At 34.9% G+C, this 18,910-nt stretch overlaps 1 protein-coding gene across 2 annotated transcripts in view; it reads right to left on the bottom strand.

The window, feature by feature from the left end:
- Nucleotides 1-18,910, bottom strand: part of TRPS1 (transcriptional repressor GATA binding 1) — a 319,434-nt gene that overhangs the window by 260,053 nt on the left and 40,471 nt on the right. The window contains exons 2-3 of one of the 2 annotated variants that reach the window (XM_043977177.1): nt 5,941-6,098; nt 1,558-2,486 (exon numbers count right to left, since the gene is read on the bottom strand). In XM_043977177.1, coding sequence (XP_043833112.1) covers nt 1,558-2,486; nt 5,941-5,977 — 966 coding nt within the window. In that variant the 5' untranslated portion in view covers nt 5,978-6,098. The remainder of the gene's footprint in view (nt 1-1,557; nt 2,487-5,940; nt 6,099-18,910) is intronic. The other variant, XM_043977178.1, reaches the window with a different exon arrangement.

Below are 18,910 nucleotides of genomic sequence, written 5' to 3'. Positions count from 1 at the left end.
ATGGCATAAAAATAAAATATTGCAAAAATGACAAGAGAAACTACTTTGCATTCTAATTAGTTTTATAAAACTGTTTAAGGTATCTACTATGCTAAAAATAACAACAACAACAGATAATTAGTTCTTTCTTCGGGATGACTGAACTTCTTTTTGTTGTTCTACTTCAGATGGTGAAAAAAAAAAGCTAGGTGGCATGCTGGATAGAGCATGCTGGAGTCAGAAATACTCGATTTTAAATCTGGTCTCAGACTATATGACTGTGGAAAAGTCACTTAACCTCTGCATGCCTCTACCTCCCCATCCATAAAATACATGTAAGAACAGCATCCACCTCCCAGAGTTTTTAGGCGGATCAAGTGAGATAAGTTTTATAAATGCTAGCTATAGTTATTGTTATTGTTATTCCTGTGCTTACTCATTTCAACTGTGTCATGAACTAAATACACAATTGCTCATCAAAAAAGGTATACTGGGGGCAGCTAGGTGGCGCAGTGGATAGAGCACCGGCCCTGGAGTCAGAAGAACCTGAGTTCAAATCCAGCCTCAGACACTTGACACTTACTAGCTGTGTGACCCTGGGCAAGTCACTTAACCTCAATTGCCTCACTAAAAAACAAAAACAAAAACAAAAAAGGTATACTGATAGAAAAGAATTATTCTGTGTATCAGTATAAAATTAAGGATGAATTACCATTAAACTGAATTTTCATTTTACGATTCATTATTTACTTCAGATTTAGTGAAATTAAGTTATTATCATAAAATTAGGGCATTTCAAACTCCTTGAAACTTAGGCTCATTAAGACTTAAGGCCAGGTAGATGGCTTTAGAGATCTTCTAAACCAGCCTCCTGATTGTGCAGATGAGCAAACTGAGGTCCATAAAGTTAAAGTAACTTGGGCCAGGTCATTGCAGATATTAAGCACACCCCCTCCCCAATCTGTTATTCTTTCCATTAACCATATTTATATCAGATATCAATTCCTTATAATAGTTTTATTTAAAAAAACATAAAGCATAATTTCTAAACTATTATTAAAAATTGTTTTCTGAAATTTATTTTTGAATCTTTTAATGTGACCCAAAGTCATTACCAGTAGTAGCCTAGATGATGGAGCCAAATCCAAATGGAGGATACAAGCAGGAACCCCACTGAGGAAAAGTCTACAGCTAAAGAATTAAAATCTATAACAAGGCATGAATTATGATCGTGCAGCCCCAGAAAGATTAGTTACATTTTTGGAAGCCTATGTAAATATTGCATTACTCTGATATAAAGCCAAAAATATGAAGCTTGGTTAATTCTGTGGAAGGCTTTATCCTAACATGATGGAAAAGAGAAAGTTTGGAACTAGTTCTCAGGGTGAGAGGCTAATACTAACCCTGAACAAACATTTGAACTAAATCGATCTGGAGTGCTTCTTTCCTGCTTTTTACAAGCTGCCTGACATCATTTTTGCCTACTAGCTTTGGGACTTTTTTCCAGCATGGGCTTGTGGAAAGGATGCATCTTCTATTAGGGATTTGTTTCCTAAGGAATTAGCAAAAAGGACAAACCTGCACATCGTAGGTCCCATTAAGTAAAAGAGGCCTGGAGGAATTGATGTCCTGGAGCACACCGGAAAGCACAGTGCGGTTGACTTTCTGGAAGTCTTTGGAGTGGCTGAACTGCACCATGTTGTGGAGGGCCAAGATTTTGGTGTCAAGCTCAGCATCCTGCCTGGTGCGGTTGTGCAATCCTAGGTGATACTTGCGGAAGTGCTTAATGAGATCTGTGGGGTCATTGCCATAATAGCCATATCCACAGATGTTGCATTTGAAGTCCTGAAGCTCTGGAGACAGAGGTGCCGCGTCTGAATTGTCATTGACCAGTGAGTCAGTTTTGGATTTGTTCAGTCTCACACCCCCATCTGAAGGCACTTGTGGGTTTTTTGAGGCCGCTGAAATTGGGCTGGAGCCTGGACAATCAGTTTGACCACTCTGAGCTTGCCCTGTCTCCTCTGGAGCCTTGGGTGACATCTTTTGTTCTTCATTTGTCTCCAGGGGGTCCCCTGATGGGGTGCAGGCTATATCTTGGGTGTCATCTGTATCTGATCTTAGAGGAGACTTGAAGGGCTCACAGATTCCCCCAGCAGCTGGAGATGAGAAAGCCAACATATTTCTGTCTGTCACCTCATCATGAGAGAAGGATGAAATGTTTCCTCCCTTACTGTGGCTTTCATAATTGAAGCCAGCCTTCTCATTCAGGACTGAGCTTTTTAAGTCTTTCTTAATGCTGGAAGATGAATCTTGGACATGCAGGCAATGACCCTCCTTGTTGTTCACTTCTGCACTGTCACTCTGGTCAGTGTTTTCTGGCATCTGATCTGCAGAAAAGTCTTTATTCCTTCCAGATACCTTGCTCTCCGTACCTATAGATTCGAGGGTCTGTGCCTCGCCTTCACTAGCAACGTTTCTCAGAGGGGGGTTCTTTTTCCGGACCATATCTGTAAACATATGAGGCAAAAATCACATGAGAGATTGTTGGGAAGTCATCCATTATTTGATCAGTAACTTAATACTTTACTTATTTTACTCAATAGCATGCATTGTATTAAGAATACCAGACATCCTATTGCAGTCTAGGAAAAAAAATTGTTTTCAAAAGTCACCAAGATAAGTTTGAAGTAAGTAAATAGTGTTCATCAATATCTCTATTACAAAGAGTAGTCATTTCAAAATGTTTTGGTGAGTATGGCCAGTTAAAGATTGTCCCTTGCAAATTTTTTTTGGCCAAGTTATTTCCTTCAATGATATTTTAATGTGCTAATGACATTTCTCAAAGCCTAACATTATTGAATTTTATAACTAGAATATAAATGTAATTTCAAAAGAAATACTCTTGTAGCCAAGAAGGCAGAAAGAGTACATTGTCAAGAAAATAGAGAGCAATGTTTAGACTACCTAACTAATTTCAAAATAAAATTATGATGATGACATAAGATTCACCTTCCTCCCTACTTGGCAGGGTTCTTATATTACTCTGTTACATATGATCAAAAAGCTAAAGGAATTGAGGTCACAAGTAATGAGTTTCGTTTTACCAGGACTCTATTCAGCATAATACACAAATCTACCTAGGGCTGTGGAACTAATTTCTTCTCTTAGCTAATTCTATGGAAAACTTTAGTTCAAACAAGTCAAAATACATATGCCCTATAAACATATGCTAGAAGATAGCTACAAAGACATACATACCAACTCAAACATGTCTTTTCTGAACCATGTAAGTTTGACCAGTCAACCAGTTCCAATCAAGCACAAGGCCAATCTGTTAGACATGTCTCCTTGAGATTTATGGAGATGGACACCATCATTTGTGATGTCAGTAAAGGTTAGAAACAGGGATTAGAAGGCAATGCAGTATGTAATTACAAAGAGTGCTAGATCTGGAACCATAGAATTCCTTGATTCCAATCATGACACTGCCACTTGCTGTTTGACCTTAGGCAAATTACTTGGGCCTCAGTTTCCTTATCTGTAAAATGAGGGGATTAAAAAAGATGGCATCTAATATCTCTACCAGCTCTATATCTAATTAGTAGTGGTTAAGACCACTAAGTTCAATTGCTTTTTTTTTTTTGTCTAAATCACTGGCTGGAAAAATATTAAATGTTATGTAGGAAACTAACTCAAATGTCATCTAGGATAATTCAATTGCTACTGCCTAGTATAACATGCCTGCTTTACCATAAGACTCTGCTATAAGAACATATTTCTGAGTGTCACAAAAGCACATATCTCCCAAAATGATTCAATTAGATTTAAACACAGTTGGGCTTCCCCCCCTCCCACTTATTACATACAACAAAGAAGCAGTTTACATAATTGGTAGTCAGCCCCAAAGGCTAGACTTGGGTTCAAATTCATATGGCAATACCTCCATCTAAGAATAAAGTGAGAGGTATAACCCTGGATAAGTTATTGAAATTCTAAATGCTCTTGTCAACTTTTTGTAACTATACATTGAAGAGCAGGTACAGCTTATACATTGGTAGAAGAAGCTCCCTTACTAGAAGTTCCTTAACACTATGAAATTACAGAACCTGTCCTTTAAAAGCTCTAATAACTACTAACAAATACATTTTAATAAAACGGGTGTATTTTGCTTGAAATACTAATGAAATTTATTTTTTTTTGTTATTTGATTCACATTTTAAAACTTATTATTTAATACCTTCTAGAATTAAGTTTTTGGAAAATGAGGTCATTTTATTTATATAATCATCCCCAAATTGTATAATCAATTCTTACAAGTACAATGATGGGCCTAATTACTAACCATTAGTTGTATATGTTTGTTAAAGACTAATTTTAAGAAATTGTTGAATCAGCCACATTTTCTCATTTGAACCTCCAAGTTACAGGTAACAGCAAGATGGCTGGCTAGGATTAAGATGAAGATTGTGGCCAGGGAACAGAGCATAATTAATTGTTCCATATGAAAGACCTTATTATCACCATACTCTAACCAATTAAGTAACTAGCCACAAACTGACAAACTATACTAAGGTTAAATGAATTTTTGTTGGTTTTTTTTTTGCTCCTCAAACGGTTCTTCTCATTTAGATACAAAGACATTTAAAAAGTTCATTCATCAAATTTACCCTACGTTAAAGCTCTTTGTTCAATGTTTTCCTCCCCTGAGTGAGTATTGAATTTGGAATTTTCTCTATCTTATATATTGCTTGGTTGATATTTGTCACCATGTCTTCTCAGAAAAAATGCTAATTCACTTTGCACATAATTTAACATCTTGCAGGATGACTTTGAAGACTGTCGGGTACTATATTTCTCTTGGCCAAATATCAATACCCATACCATAGTATATTTTCCTTTTATATCAACTTATTCAAAATTCCAACATTAACACACGAAAAATGAAATTTCAGGCTAACAAAACAGTAGGAAGGGGGGGCTTTGAAAGAATGATAGTACTTATATTCATTAAAAATACCACTTAGTAGCTTCTATTTCCTAAATAAATTACCCAATTTATTAATGATTTTTTTCATTCTACATTCAGGAATAACAGCCAAGAATGAATGACGGAGTATTTATTAAGCACTTACAATATACAAAATACTGTGCTAAGTGCTGGGGAGACAAATAGAAAACTAAAAGTCCCTGCCCTCAAGGAGATCAAGGCTTAAGGCCAAACAATAAGGACTGTATTTTGTGACAAAGGCAAAACTAGAAGTAACAAGATGCTAAAGTCAAATATTGTCCTAAGACACACTAACAATGAGAATAAAATTAATATTTTGGCTAAATATAAAAAAATTAGCCTTGTCCAGTTTGGATCAGGGTTCATTTAAGAGTCACCTATCCTACTTGATAAAACAGTAATATCAAAATTATATTTCCAATATAGAGAACTCCATCCAAAGCAAGTATAGGGTTTTGGAAAACAAAGGAGTTACTAGATATTTATGCTGAATAGAGCGCCTAATTTAACATAAATGTGTCATTCTTAGTTGGGGGAGAGGAATGACGTGCTAAATACTAACAATTTCAAAGTTTATTTCGATTTCCTTTTCCTTTGTTTTTTGTTTTCATTTTTGGCTTCTTTTCACCCCTCTTCATTCTGTGGTCTGTTTAGTTGATTGGTACTCTAAAAGATCCTTAGAAATAATATTGTGTGTGTGTGTATGTATATGTACTTTACTGGAATTCAATCGCTATCATTTTTCAAAAAGACATATTATGTAAATAAAAGCACATTTGCAGTACTTCTACATTGAGGAAACCATCCACTATCAAGTCATAAGTTAGATACAGTAAGAATATAGCCACTCTCAAATTATTATCTGTAAGACAAATAACAGATTGCATGATGTTTTATTGTGTGCCAAGAACTTTTTCAGTTAACATTTTCACTTGAAAAAATGGATCACATACTTGTAAAATCATACCCAGCATTGACTTCATAAGGCATGTGGCTTTAGAGTGCTTTTTACAATTATTAATTCTATTAGTCAACTAGCAGGAGGCTAATGCAATTGTCTTAGAAGATGCACGGAAGACACAGAAGACATTTTGAGAGCTGATCTGTATATCTGTAAAACAAAGCAAAAAAAAATTTTCCTTCCTAAATGATGTATACATAGGATTCTGTATCAATATATCATTCCTAGTTCACATCAACATGCCCCCACATTGGGCCGCTTGAGAAACTGCAGGGATTTTCTTCTACAAAAACATGAGAATGACTACAGCAATGTCCCCTCCCTCCCCTGAGTTTCTGCCAAGCACAGAATAGAGCATAATATAACAAATTGTTAAGATTGGACACTAATAACATGAAAATTTCTGCTCTCAAGTATACTGTTGATATGAACATTAGTGAAAGATACCTTAGCTTCTTAAAGCCCCTCATCTATAATGACATACCTACCTTACCAACACCATGGGGGCACAGGAGATTTAATTAATGATTAATAGGAATGCACTTTGGTATTTTTCAGAAGGTAAAATATCAAGCTGTGAAAAAAGGATCATTAGCCCACCCATCAGTCTTAATTATGAGTATTAGCAAAATGGAGGTTTTAAGCGTGGGGGTTCTACTCCATAAGCCATTGTTCAACTGTCACAAAGATTTCCAAAAGATCAAAATGCAAGTTCAATAAGTCCAGCAGAAGGAACTGCTCTGGATAATGGACCTGAGAATGAATTGAGATGGTGTAGGCAGGGCAGAGGAAAGAGGAAGGATATCTGAATGATCTCACTTGTTGCCTTTGCAGTAAAAACTTGGTTATTATCAGTCCTGTTTCACTTTTTTCTATGACCCCTTGACTTCAGGGTGGTAAACGAGATCATTTCCTCATCTACCTAATCCTTTGTCACATGTGCCATGAAATGTACTGCATTAATGCTGACATGTAATGCAGAAAAATGGGGATCCTAAAAGAAAAGAGAGGTATTTATCTGGCCATTATTTTGTGCATGAATTAATTCTCCTTACTAACTCAGATGTAAGACATTCCATCTGTGGAAGTATATCTTTCAACATCTTAATCAACAACATTACCTTACCAAACTGACATTTCAATTTAAAGCCCTTCTTTTCATTTTTGTCTGGGAGTCAGAGAGGATAGGCTTATTATGTGAAAAAGGCCACAGAATACAGTGACTATTTTTATGATCTCAAGAGTACTTGGGACAGGTGTTTAGAGAAATGAATATATACTGAACTTATGGTACTCTTGCTCTAGAAAACTCTTGGATTATGAAATTCCTCCTAATAATGCAGGCTGACACTTTCTCAATAGCTAATATTCTAAGGGAGAACATTGAGAAGTTGAGTGACTTGACCAGGGTCATACATCCTGTAGCCTGTGGCAGGGCTTGAACACAGGACTTTGTGGTCAATGCATTGTGTAAAACTGCCCTACTTATAGAATAGAAATAAAAAATATTAGCCCTCAGTATTAAATTATTTAATGACTACTTCATGGTTTCAGTTAATTAAAAATGTGGAAATGATTCCTTCCTTGTGTAATAGCTGAATTCTTTGTTTTTTGGAGTCTCCATAGCATAGCGGAACAGACTTTTCTACTGTAACCCATCTATGGTATAGCAGGAACTTGCATGCTTTAGTAGCTAACTGATATGTCCAAATAACCAGTTAGCAATAGGATCATCGGACATATTGCCTATCAAAAGGAATGGATGAATACCCATTGCAAGAATCTCAATGAAGATGGTAAAACACAATGAATCAAAAGAATTTGCACCATTAAATCAAAACCTATTTTCAAAAAATCTCCCAAATACTGATTTTGAAGTTCATTCGTCTCTATCTAATATATTATCATAATAACCATCATGTGTATTTCTACTGAAAGCTAATGCACATGTGAGATGTGGTTTTTTGTTTGTTTTTGTAACAGGAATCTACTTAAATAGTCAGAAATGAAATGACTGTGTAGTATGGTGAAAAGAGTTATGAAGCTGGGGTCTAACTCATTCTGTTACTAACTAATTGTATGACCTTGGACAAGTTACTAACCTCTCTGGATCTGAGTAACCTTCCATGGAGAATAATCGGCTGAGAGATGATCTCCAAGATCCCCCCTGGCACCATGATTCTGTTTCTGATTTACTGATTTCTTAACTAATTTCTTTTTACTTGAAAAGATCAGTAACTAGTAATGTCTGTCCTTTAATAATAAGTTTTTATTACATATTTAAGGTGACCTAGGAGTCTATGATAGCCAACAAACCAGCTGATCCTACCTTTACCTCCTTGAATTGAAAAGTTGTTGTGTGTCTGTGTATGTGTGTGTCTGTGAATGTGTCTGTGTGTCAGTGCATGCAGGTTGCCAGTGTAGGGAGGAATAAATAACATACATTGACCTACCTTTCTCAGGGTAGGGAAGAGTAAAAAAAATACAATGTCCTGCCTTTTTCAATAAACAAAATAACTTGCACGAATGAGTACAAACATATTGCTAGTCCAACAATCAAATTTCTAGAATAATAGAGTGAAAGATTAGGAGGGAAAAATATGTTATTTTGACCCAAGTCTCTCCTGTTGAGTGTGATTTTATTACAAGCAGCAGTTCTTTTTGTAACATGAAAAAGGTGACTTTTTTGAATCTTTCTTTAAAATACTTTAAATTTTAGTCATTCGATATAAAACCCCATGTACAGAGTGCAAAATCCTATTGGTCTTTCACTTCCTAATGATGTCCCTGTCTATCATATAAAAGCACTTATCCCCTATGTGTACTAGGTAAGTCATGAATTACATTTTTCCAGTTAGCTTTTGAGAATAAAGAATAGTAAACTATTTCTTTTGATCAAAAATCCCCCACAAAGAATTTCAGGAATTGGGCAAGTGATATCAGAATAAAAAGCAGGTCAAGTTTTGGTACTAGAAACCTAGAATAGTTTCCATATGATCAACAAACAAGAAACAGTTTTGCAAGAACATATGTGTCTGCTCATTGACTTAGGGCGAAAAATCTCACTTGAGTCCTGTCTACTCCATGTATACAGATCAAAATTGGATTGCTTAAGTGAACTATAAAATGCAAGGAAACATTTTGTTTATGCTATTCCCCAGAAAAAGAGTTACTGAAAGTGTATAAATGTTTTCTTTTTCTTTCCGTTCCAATACAATGGTTGAACATTAAATTACTTTCTTTTAGAAAATGCTTCAGACTTCATATAGTAAAAGCCAGAACCTATTCTTTTGCTCTTCATTGCCATCTAATTTACTCTCTTTGCATTGATTATCCACCAATCTTTAAAGGTACTTTTGGACACCTTAAATCCTGTTGAGCTAGAAAGTGTCATCACCTTCAAACAACTCCCATCAAATAAATGTCTTATTAATTCACGTCAAATTAATCCAAAGTGATCTCCTCTATTAACATATGCTTCAGAGCACAGAGCACATTAGTAGTCATCTGGACACTAGAATAAATCCAAGCCTCTCTCCAAGATAAAATAGACACTATTTAGCTATCCCATTTCAAAGAGTTTCAACTGTAGCCCAAACACATTTTACTCAAGTCTTTGATTTCATCATGCCATGTTCTCCACATTTTAACCTCATTTCATCCCAAATTTACAAGTTAAGATTTTAGATGACTACCTACAAAGAACATAATTTGAGGTTTGCTACAATTAAATGTTTAATAGCTATATTCACCTTCTAGAGTGTTCTTAACTATTCTACTCTAACAAAATTGCAAGTTAAAACAAACAATTATTGAAATACTTCCTGCAGGATGTTTTCCTCAAAGACCTAACCTTTGGTTAGTACATGAAATCCTGAGATTGGGAATATACTTACCACAATTTAAAACTTATCCATCTTTTTTTTTTTAGTGTGAGACAAATAAAGTACAGAAAATGAATAAACACTATGGCTTATCAAAAGAATAGGATATAATTAAAAACCGAATGGTTAAAAAAAATCACACTTCAAAGAACTGTAATTTCAAACAACATGGATTACAAATCCTCTTTGTCTTAATGTGGGGCAGTGGGGGAATTGATGGCTGGCCTTGGAGTCAGAAAAGCCTAGATTTAAGTTCTGCCTCTGACTGTATGAACCTGATCAAGTGACTTTATCCCTCTGTGCCAGGAAGAACCTCTAACCCTAAATGGCCAATCAGCTGCTGATCTGCATTGCTAGGAGCTTCTAAATCAGTTACCATATATTGTTGAAATGACAATTCAAGAACCATCCCTCTCATCAACCCCCAACAACAAACAAAGTCTAAATGGATTGTAACTGACCAACCATCATAGGGGTAAAGAATTTCTATGAATTTAGCTATGTTGGTTCTGAGACACTGTACTGCTTTGTGGCTTGATAAATTTTTAATTATTTAATTTTAAAAGTGTGTGTGTGTGTGTGTGTGTGTGTGTGTGTGTGTGTTCCTATCTCTGTCTCTTTGTCTCACTGTTTCCCTGTCTTGCTATTCCTGTCTGTCTGTCTCTCTCTGTTTCTCTCTCTCTCAATCTCTACTTCCCTCCCTGTCTCTCCCTCTTCTTCTCTCTTGCTCTCTGTCTTTCTGCATGTCTGTCTGTGTGCATCTCTCTCTGTCCTTCTGTCTCTGTCTCTGTCTCTGTCCCTGTCTCTTTTTGTGTGTCTCTCTCTCTTGTTCTCTCTCTCTCTCTTACTTGCTTCTTCCTCTTCTTTCTTGCTCTCTGTCTCTCTCACTCTGTACATGCATATATGTAGGTAGGTAGGAGTTTATGAAAGTATATATTCTGTATAAATGTCTAGACCTGTGAATTTAAAACATAAGAGGCTCCCTTGTACCAATGCAAAATGGCAATTGTTCTGCAACTTATGATGTTAGCATAAGTAATTTTCCCAGTCATAAGGTCAATGTGCTGTGTTGTGTTGTGTTCTGTTATGTTATATATGTTAAAGGTAGGTTCAAATCCAAGTCTTTCTTACCCTCAAACAAGATCTCTCCATTATTCGTTTCTACACAGTTCATAAATAATTTAAATTATAAAAGCTTTAACCCAAAATGTTCATCTTAATAGACTAAAAACTAATTTTAATAGAATAAGAAACTGTAAAGTTCAGCACTGTCTTGGTGATCATAATATTAGTATTAATACTATTTCCATTAAGAATAATAGATTATATTTATATGTTGTTGTTCAGCCATTTTTTTAGTTGTGTCCAACTACTTGTGAGCCCATTTGGGGTTTTGTCTTTACTGAAGTGCTTTCCCATTTCTGTCTCCAGCTCATTTTACAGAGGAAAAACCTGAGGAAAACAGGGTTAAATGACTTGCCCAAGGTCACATAACTAGGCCAGATTTGAACTCAGGAAGATTAGTCTTCTTACCTCCAGGCCTAGCACTCCACCCACTGCACCACTTAGCTGCCCCCATGTTTATGTAACATGTTTAAACAGATTTAAAATCCACTTTTCCACAACTTATAAAATGGGTAACATAATAATTGCCAATTGCATTTTACAGATCAAGAGAATGAGATATGGTGAAGTTAATTGGCTTGCTCACAATCATTTAAACTATAAGACTATGGTGGGACTCTAAACAGGTCGTCTGACTACAAGTCAAGTAAGGGACTTTTCCACTATAGCTCTCTGCTGATTGATTAAATTGAATTTACAACTAATTTCCCCAAAGACATTTTTTATTCCTTTTTCAACAAGGAAGAATTATAGAAATCATCTACAAGCCAATTTTTGTTCCAAACAAATCAATCTGACTTTTCCATTTGCATTTTCCAAACTTAATTCCACCCCCTAACTTATTTAAGCCAAAAAAGTTCTCAACTAGACCCTGGGCAAAGAGGCCAAGATCCAAAAAGGAGTCTCCAAGATTGCCTCATGGAAAACTCTGAAATGCATCAATTTATCCTGACAGTGGTGATCCAAAGTGACATTTTATTTGTATATAAATTAGCTTACCAATCAGGACAAAAATAGCCCCATTGCTAGGCTTCATAGGGATGCCTTTGGTTTTCTTCCCAGCATTTGCCTAAAAACAGCTTTGTGTACTAAAGGTACTTTATTTTTATGTAATGATGTTGCATTGCCTGTTCCCTCAATCTGTTATTTTACTGCAGAAAAATCTAAAATGGTTACTCAATGTGCTAAAATAACTACCATTTAACAGTTCTTAGCTCTCCCAGAAGAAATCCTATCAGTTAATTATTCACTACACACTCAGTGGTGAATCTGAGTTCATATAAATTATATAGTATATAAACAGATATACAACAAAAAGATAAGACAACTTAAAAGCAACATTGGACTTTCTATACTGTATAGAGAAGGCACATTTGATGGGTTTGGGTTTTTTTTAGGGTTACTGAATTTTGCATGTGGACTTAATGGCAGATACTGTTTTGAAGGAAGATTGAAAACTTGTCCTACCAACATGCTATAAATATAATTGTCAAACTGAACGGAAGTAAATTTGCACCATCACAAGCGACAGTTCTTCCTCATGAAACTAGGAACTAACTCACAAACCACCATGTGCAGACTTCTGTGTTATTATAGGAAGCAGTTTAAAAGACATGGAGACATCTAAGTAGAGTTGGTTGAGTGATGGTTCAAATATTACATCTTTTTTATAAAAGAAAGGAGTTCCAATGACATGAGTACATAAAGAAAGACAATCAACACTCATTTACTAAGCACCTATATCTGTCAAACATTGTAGTAGGCATGGGGTTAAAAGTATAAAGAAATAAACAAATCTCTACTCACAAAGAAATGAAATTCTAATTAAGAAGAGGTGAGAAAAAGGCATACATACCTAAATGAGTATTTAAAAGATAGGTCAGCATAATCAATAAATCAATGATTTGAAAATGACAGAATTTGTTATTTGCCAGTATATAAAGTTAAAACAAATGAATAAACTCCCAGACCAATACTGTCATTTATATTGAGAGGCAGCATAATAAGTAAATACAATGCCAAACTTGAAGTCATCAAAATATTGTTCATATCCTACATGTGACATTTACTAACTGTGTGACCCTATAGAAATCATTTAATCTTTTAATGACTATCTCCTAAACTTATAATGAGAGTTATAATGGCATGTTAATGTAAGGATCGAATGAAATAATGTAAGTGCTTTGCAAACCTTAAAGCACTATATAAATGTATTATTACTATTATTTAGTTATAAATATGTATGTTTTGATATATAATAATGGGTTACAAGTTTATAGGATCAAAGAGTTAAAATTGGAAGGAACCTTAGTGATTATTTAGTCTAATCCTGTCATTTAACAGATGAGGAAACTGAGGACCAGAGAGGTTAAATGACAATGTTACAGAATATCTGGTAGAAATTGGTTAAAGTTTTAAAATGTATCCAGTGGTAATCATTTTTAATTTTTTTCTTATAAAACATAAATGCATATATATATGAAAGGAAGTATTATCTATAACGTATGCATATATAATTAGCTTGCATAAAGACAACTTAGGGGCAGCTAGGTGGCACAGTGGATAGAGTGCTGGACCTGGAGTCAGAAAGACTCATCTTTATAAGTTGAAATCTGGCCTCAAACACTTTAACTGTGTGACTCTGGGCAAGTCACTCACCTGTTTGCCTCAGTTTCCTCATCTGTAAAATGAGCTGGACAAGGAAATGGTAAAGCACTCTAATATCTTTACCAAGAAAACACCAAATGTAGTGTCAAAGAGTAAAAAAATAAATGGAAAATAATTTAATAATGACAAAAAGAAACACAATGTTGTCCAGACTCATAACTTCATCAGTGTAGGTAAGTCCCAGTGTGGAAAGTATGGAAACTCCCTCATTGATGCAAGTCAGCAACTCATATACAACATATTATCTAAGAGCAGGGGTTTCCAAACTATTTGATGGCACATTCATATAAGTAAAAAAAAATAAGAGCACAGCCACCCAATATGTGTATAATTATTTGTTTATTTATAATTATAAGTGTACTGCTGTGCCATTAGATTTGGCATCATAAAATTTATAAATGTAGAAATTTTAAAATGATCAAATAAAAATGAAATATTAGAATTACTAGGAAGTCATTGAAGTTCATTAAATAAGATAATGGCATGATCAGTAACATGAGACTTTTTTTTTAAAAATCACTTTGGCTACTCTGTAGATTGAAGTAGGGCAGGAAGAGAGGGTGCAAATTAGTAGAATATTTCTAAAATTCAGGCAAATGGGAACAGGGACCTAAACAAGAGTGGCAGCTGTATGAATAGGAGAAAAGGGAACAGATATGTAAGAGATATTGTGGATAAGTGGGGTAAGGGAGAGAGGGAGGAAAAAAGGGAGGAAAGAGGAAGGAGGGGGAGAGTGAGGAGCCAAAGATCATGCCAAGATTACAAACATGGACACTGTAAGGGATGTCCTTATCTTTCACAAAATGAGAGAAATTTAAAAGAGATGTGAAAAAAACAACAACCTGGTGCATGAGTGTGGAGGGTAGAAACTTGCAGCATTCAGGGAGGAGTTTGGGGATAAAAGTAGATGAGCTGTTTTGGAAACAAGCTCCACAATTAGTTATCACAGGGAAATGGATATGGAATCTACCTTCCTACCCTCTGATTGGTTGGTCATATAACCCTTCATATTCAGACCATGGCTTTTTTTGGTAAGTCTGAGGCCCAACTCTGCAAGCAGTCCTCATCCCACTTTGTAGACCACTGTCTTTGAGAGCTACTTGGACACAAACACATTATCTGACTTGCCCATAATGACATAGCTGGTATGTGTCAGAAAAAACTAGTTTTTTCAACTCAGGCAAGACAAGTTCTCATAAGGTTAACTTAGAAAAAAAAAGTGGTATGTTCTTTCGCCAATGATTTCCCCCCCTATAATGATATAAAATAACGCAAAGTTTAAACATTGCACATACATCATTCTTTATCTTTTGGTTGGTAAATAGGAAGTTTTAACTCAAGAAATATCATTTTTCTCTTTCAGAAATACAATTTCAGGTTATGATACAGCCCAAGATTATCTTGACTATATAGCTAGCTAACTATGGTTTTGTATCTTAACAAATATATCCTAAAGCAGAATCTTCACAAGTCCTAGCCAATGGTTCTATTCCTACTGGAATTTTTATAGAAGATACCATGTTATGCCAGGGCAACATCCTACAGAGTTTGCTATCCAAATCATAAGTATAGACTTACCATGAATTTACACAATGATAAACACATTGACAAAAGACTCTCATGTTATGTCCATTCTGATGTAGTTGGACACATGTCTAAAGAATTCCACTCTAGATTTTATTCCTACTCTTGTTTCTATCTTCTACCTAGAAGCAACATAATGTCTAGAGCCAGAGTACAAGAGTTGAAATCTCACCCCTACCCCTACCCCTACTTATATGAAGTCAGACAAATTCATTTGACCTTTCTGAGACTCAGTTTCCTCATCTATAAAATGAAAGGATTGGACTAGGTGACATCAGTGGTCTCTCCCAACTCAAAACCTATGGTACTAAGTCACAACTTGAAACTGAAATACTTAGCAGTTTGCCTATATTATATTCCACAATGTCTCATAATCAAATTTGGCATATCTGATGACTAGCAAAATTCTTCTGCAATTTTCCAAGAAAATAATTAAATTTGCTATATGGCCTGTTAAGGCTTATTATAATTCATCAAATAGTCAAATAAGATGCAGAAACATTGAGATTTGCTTGCCCAGTTGCTGAGATTCAATGGCCACATCAGCATCATGAAGCAGTTTGGTTTCTACCCTTAAAAAAAAAGCACCAACATGGATAAAGTCACAGATTCTAAAAATATTGAAATATTGTTACAAGAACAGAGATAAGAGATAATTTCACTGAATTAGATTCACCACAAACAGATTCATTTATTTTCAGTTTTCTGGATCTACTATCTGAGAATAGTTTTCTGGACAAAAGAATGCTGTGTGATTCTCAATGAATCATTTTCCAACTCTTCCTGGCATTTCTGACATTTGCTTCTCCTCTAATTTCATCTTCTCAGACAACAAAGCATAGGAAACCAATGTCTGGGACCAAAGTTCGGAAACACTTGCCTTGTGTAGATTTGGTCTAAGTTCACTGCTCTTGTGGTATTGTATGACTAGTCAGGTTAGAAATACACTGCCTCATATATCTGGGACAGCTTAGTGAAAAGAAGAAACCACTTAGTTCTATATTTATGCATATAGTAGAATTTTAATATGTTTCTACTCATTTCACCCTCTAATGTGTTTGCTTATCATCTACATTTTTAAAAAGTAGAACTCAAACTCAGCTTTATAATGCTGCTATGGCCTCCAAATTTCAGCAGTCGGATAAGTAAATTTTAATCTTTCATTGCCTTATCACAATGCCTGCCACATAGTAGGCACTATATAAGTATTTATTCTCTTATTCTCTGAAGAAACAGTTTAATGAACTGTTGAATTTTTTTTAAATTCTCACTCAAGATTGAAAACAAAAAGAGAATGAGAAGAGCAGTGTTAAAATGGAACTTGAATAGGGAGTTAAAAGTGTAGCCTAACGCCAAGGAAGGAGATGAGATCAGAGAAATATATAGAAATAAAGAAATTTACATATATACAGATTGTTCCTGACCAAGAGAAACTTGAAATTGAAAGTTCCATTACACATATTCATATGTGTGTAAAAGAATTAGATTTTAGATCAATCTATAGATCTAATATTATCTATAGATCTAATATATTTAATAATATATCTAATTGATTGAATCCCATTTTATTTATAAATGAATGTGTAATAGAACCTAATAGAATCTAAATAACTAAGAACCATTCATACATCTAATTTTATATGTGTGTATGTATTAGAGATAGGTAGCTAAAGTGAGGAGAGACAGAGACAGAAAGACATTGAGAGAAACAGAGAGACAGATTTGGAAAGACAGACAGGGAGAGGCATGTTTAGATAGACACACATATTTTTCACTGGATTTGTGATTATAATTCTGATGAGGAACTCCCTCTATTAATGTGGGTTGCCACCTTCTTTGCAACTTATAGCTTAGAGAGTTTCTTGGGGGACTTGTTTTATGGCCACTTATCCAAATTTTCAGATATATCCTATCTAATAATTACCTTTTTTTAAATCATTCCTGTTATGCGCAGCTAGGTGGGCACAGTAGATGGAGCACTGCCCTCAAATCAGAAGGGCCTGAATTCAAATCTGGTCTCAGGCACTAAACAAGCTTGTGTGATCCTGGGAAAAACACAACCTTGTTTGCCTCAGTTCCTCATCTTAAAAGGAGCTGGAGAAGGAAATGACAAACCACTACAACATCTCTGCCAAAAAAAAGAATTGGATATGACTGAACAACAACAGAATCACCCCTATTACTTTCAATTTGTATTACTAGACTAAAAGAATATAGATAGAACTCAAAATGCAAATATTCTCTGAGCTAAATTCTGCTGTTCTCAGAACTACTACACAAAGTATTATCAAAATCCAATGTATTAGTAAAAATCAAAATTAAAGCCCGAAGAAGTAATGAATTAGAACCTGAAGGTTAATGTCTTCTAGATTCTGTGCACAGGAGTAACCACAAGACTGTTATTCTGATGTGATTGTCCTTTCTCTTCCAAGATGGCACAGGATTGGTGCTATTATGGATAAAATTTTCACTGATTAGCTTTAAAAAAAACAATTATTTCTAATTCTTATTCTGAATTCCTTCAAATCATAATTTACTTTGTTTTCTTTATATCTTACTTTTATTGTTTCACATTCATCTGCTGTGAGGTATATATGTGTATATATTTATATAGAGTGATATATGTGTATATATATCACCCTATATGAATATACACATAAATAATATCAATATCTATATCACCCTAGAGATATATGATTTTAGAGAGGCAATTTGGCATTGTGAATAGATTGCTGCTAGCCTTGGAGTCCAGAAGACCCAAGTCTAAATTCTTTCCCAGATACCTATTTTCTGTATGACCTAGAAGCCCCATGTTCTTTCAGACCCTCAGTTTCCCCATTTGTAAAATAAGAATTGTAGTAAAATTTACCTCCAAGGATTGTTGTTAAGGTCAAATGAAATAACGTATACAAGGCACTTTCAAGCCTTTAGGTACATAACATGTGGATTATAAGCATCAACATTATCTTACCAAAATCTTCAAGGGCAGGACTCTAGCCCTTTCATTTATCCTATCTTTTTTTTTTAATTCCCTAGAGTACTGACCACACTGTAGGTACTTTTGAGTTCTCCAAAATATACAAACAGAATCTAGAAAACATCTCTCAAAGACTTGCTAGGATTTATTTTCCTGAATACTATTCATCTTTAGCAGGCTGTGAACCTCCTGACATAAATTTGGCCCAGTAGAATAAATGCTCATATTCATCATCTTGATGTGCTAACAACTATGTAGGCTGAGTCTCTGAGGTGTGTTTGCAGAGACCCACAGATAAAACCCAGTGGCATCACTGGTGCTATATCCTTTGCCCCTCCCTATTGTTCTAAGCTGAACCAAAGAAACCAGAATATTGTATTTGGTTGAATTTGTTACAAAGATATACATAGTATTATTATTTTTAAATGCCTTTAGACTAAAAGCCACAGCTAGAGAAAGATCTAAAAGTGTAATGACACTAAAGTAAAGAATCTATACATTCAAATGATTAAAGTAAAGATATTATAACCACAAAAATGAACATATGTACTTTTGTTTGGAGGTATACTGTAAAGGAATTAATTTTACTAAAACACACACAAAATGAAAAGTCAAAGCTCTAGTTTCTTTTTTAAAAAGACTTCATACTTTTCACAACTGGGTCTATTTTATAGCTGTAGTAGTCAGTCAACTATCATTTATTCAGTGTCTACAATATGCCCCAC

Source organism: Dromiciops gliroides, chromosome 1 (genome assembly GCF_019393635.1).
Source record: "Dromiciops gliroides isolate mDroGli1 chromosome 1, mDroGli1.pri, whole genome shotgun sequence".
Taxonomy (NCBI): domain Eukaryota; kingdom Metazoa; phylum Chordata; class Mammalia; order Microbiotheria; family Microbiotheriidae; genus Dromiciops; species Dromiciops gliroides.
This window is presented reverse-complemented; position numbering and strand designations above follow the sequence as displayed.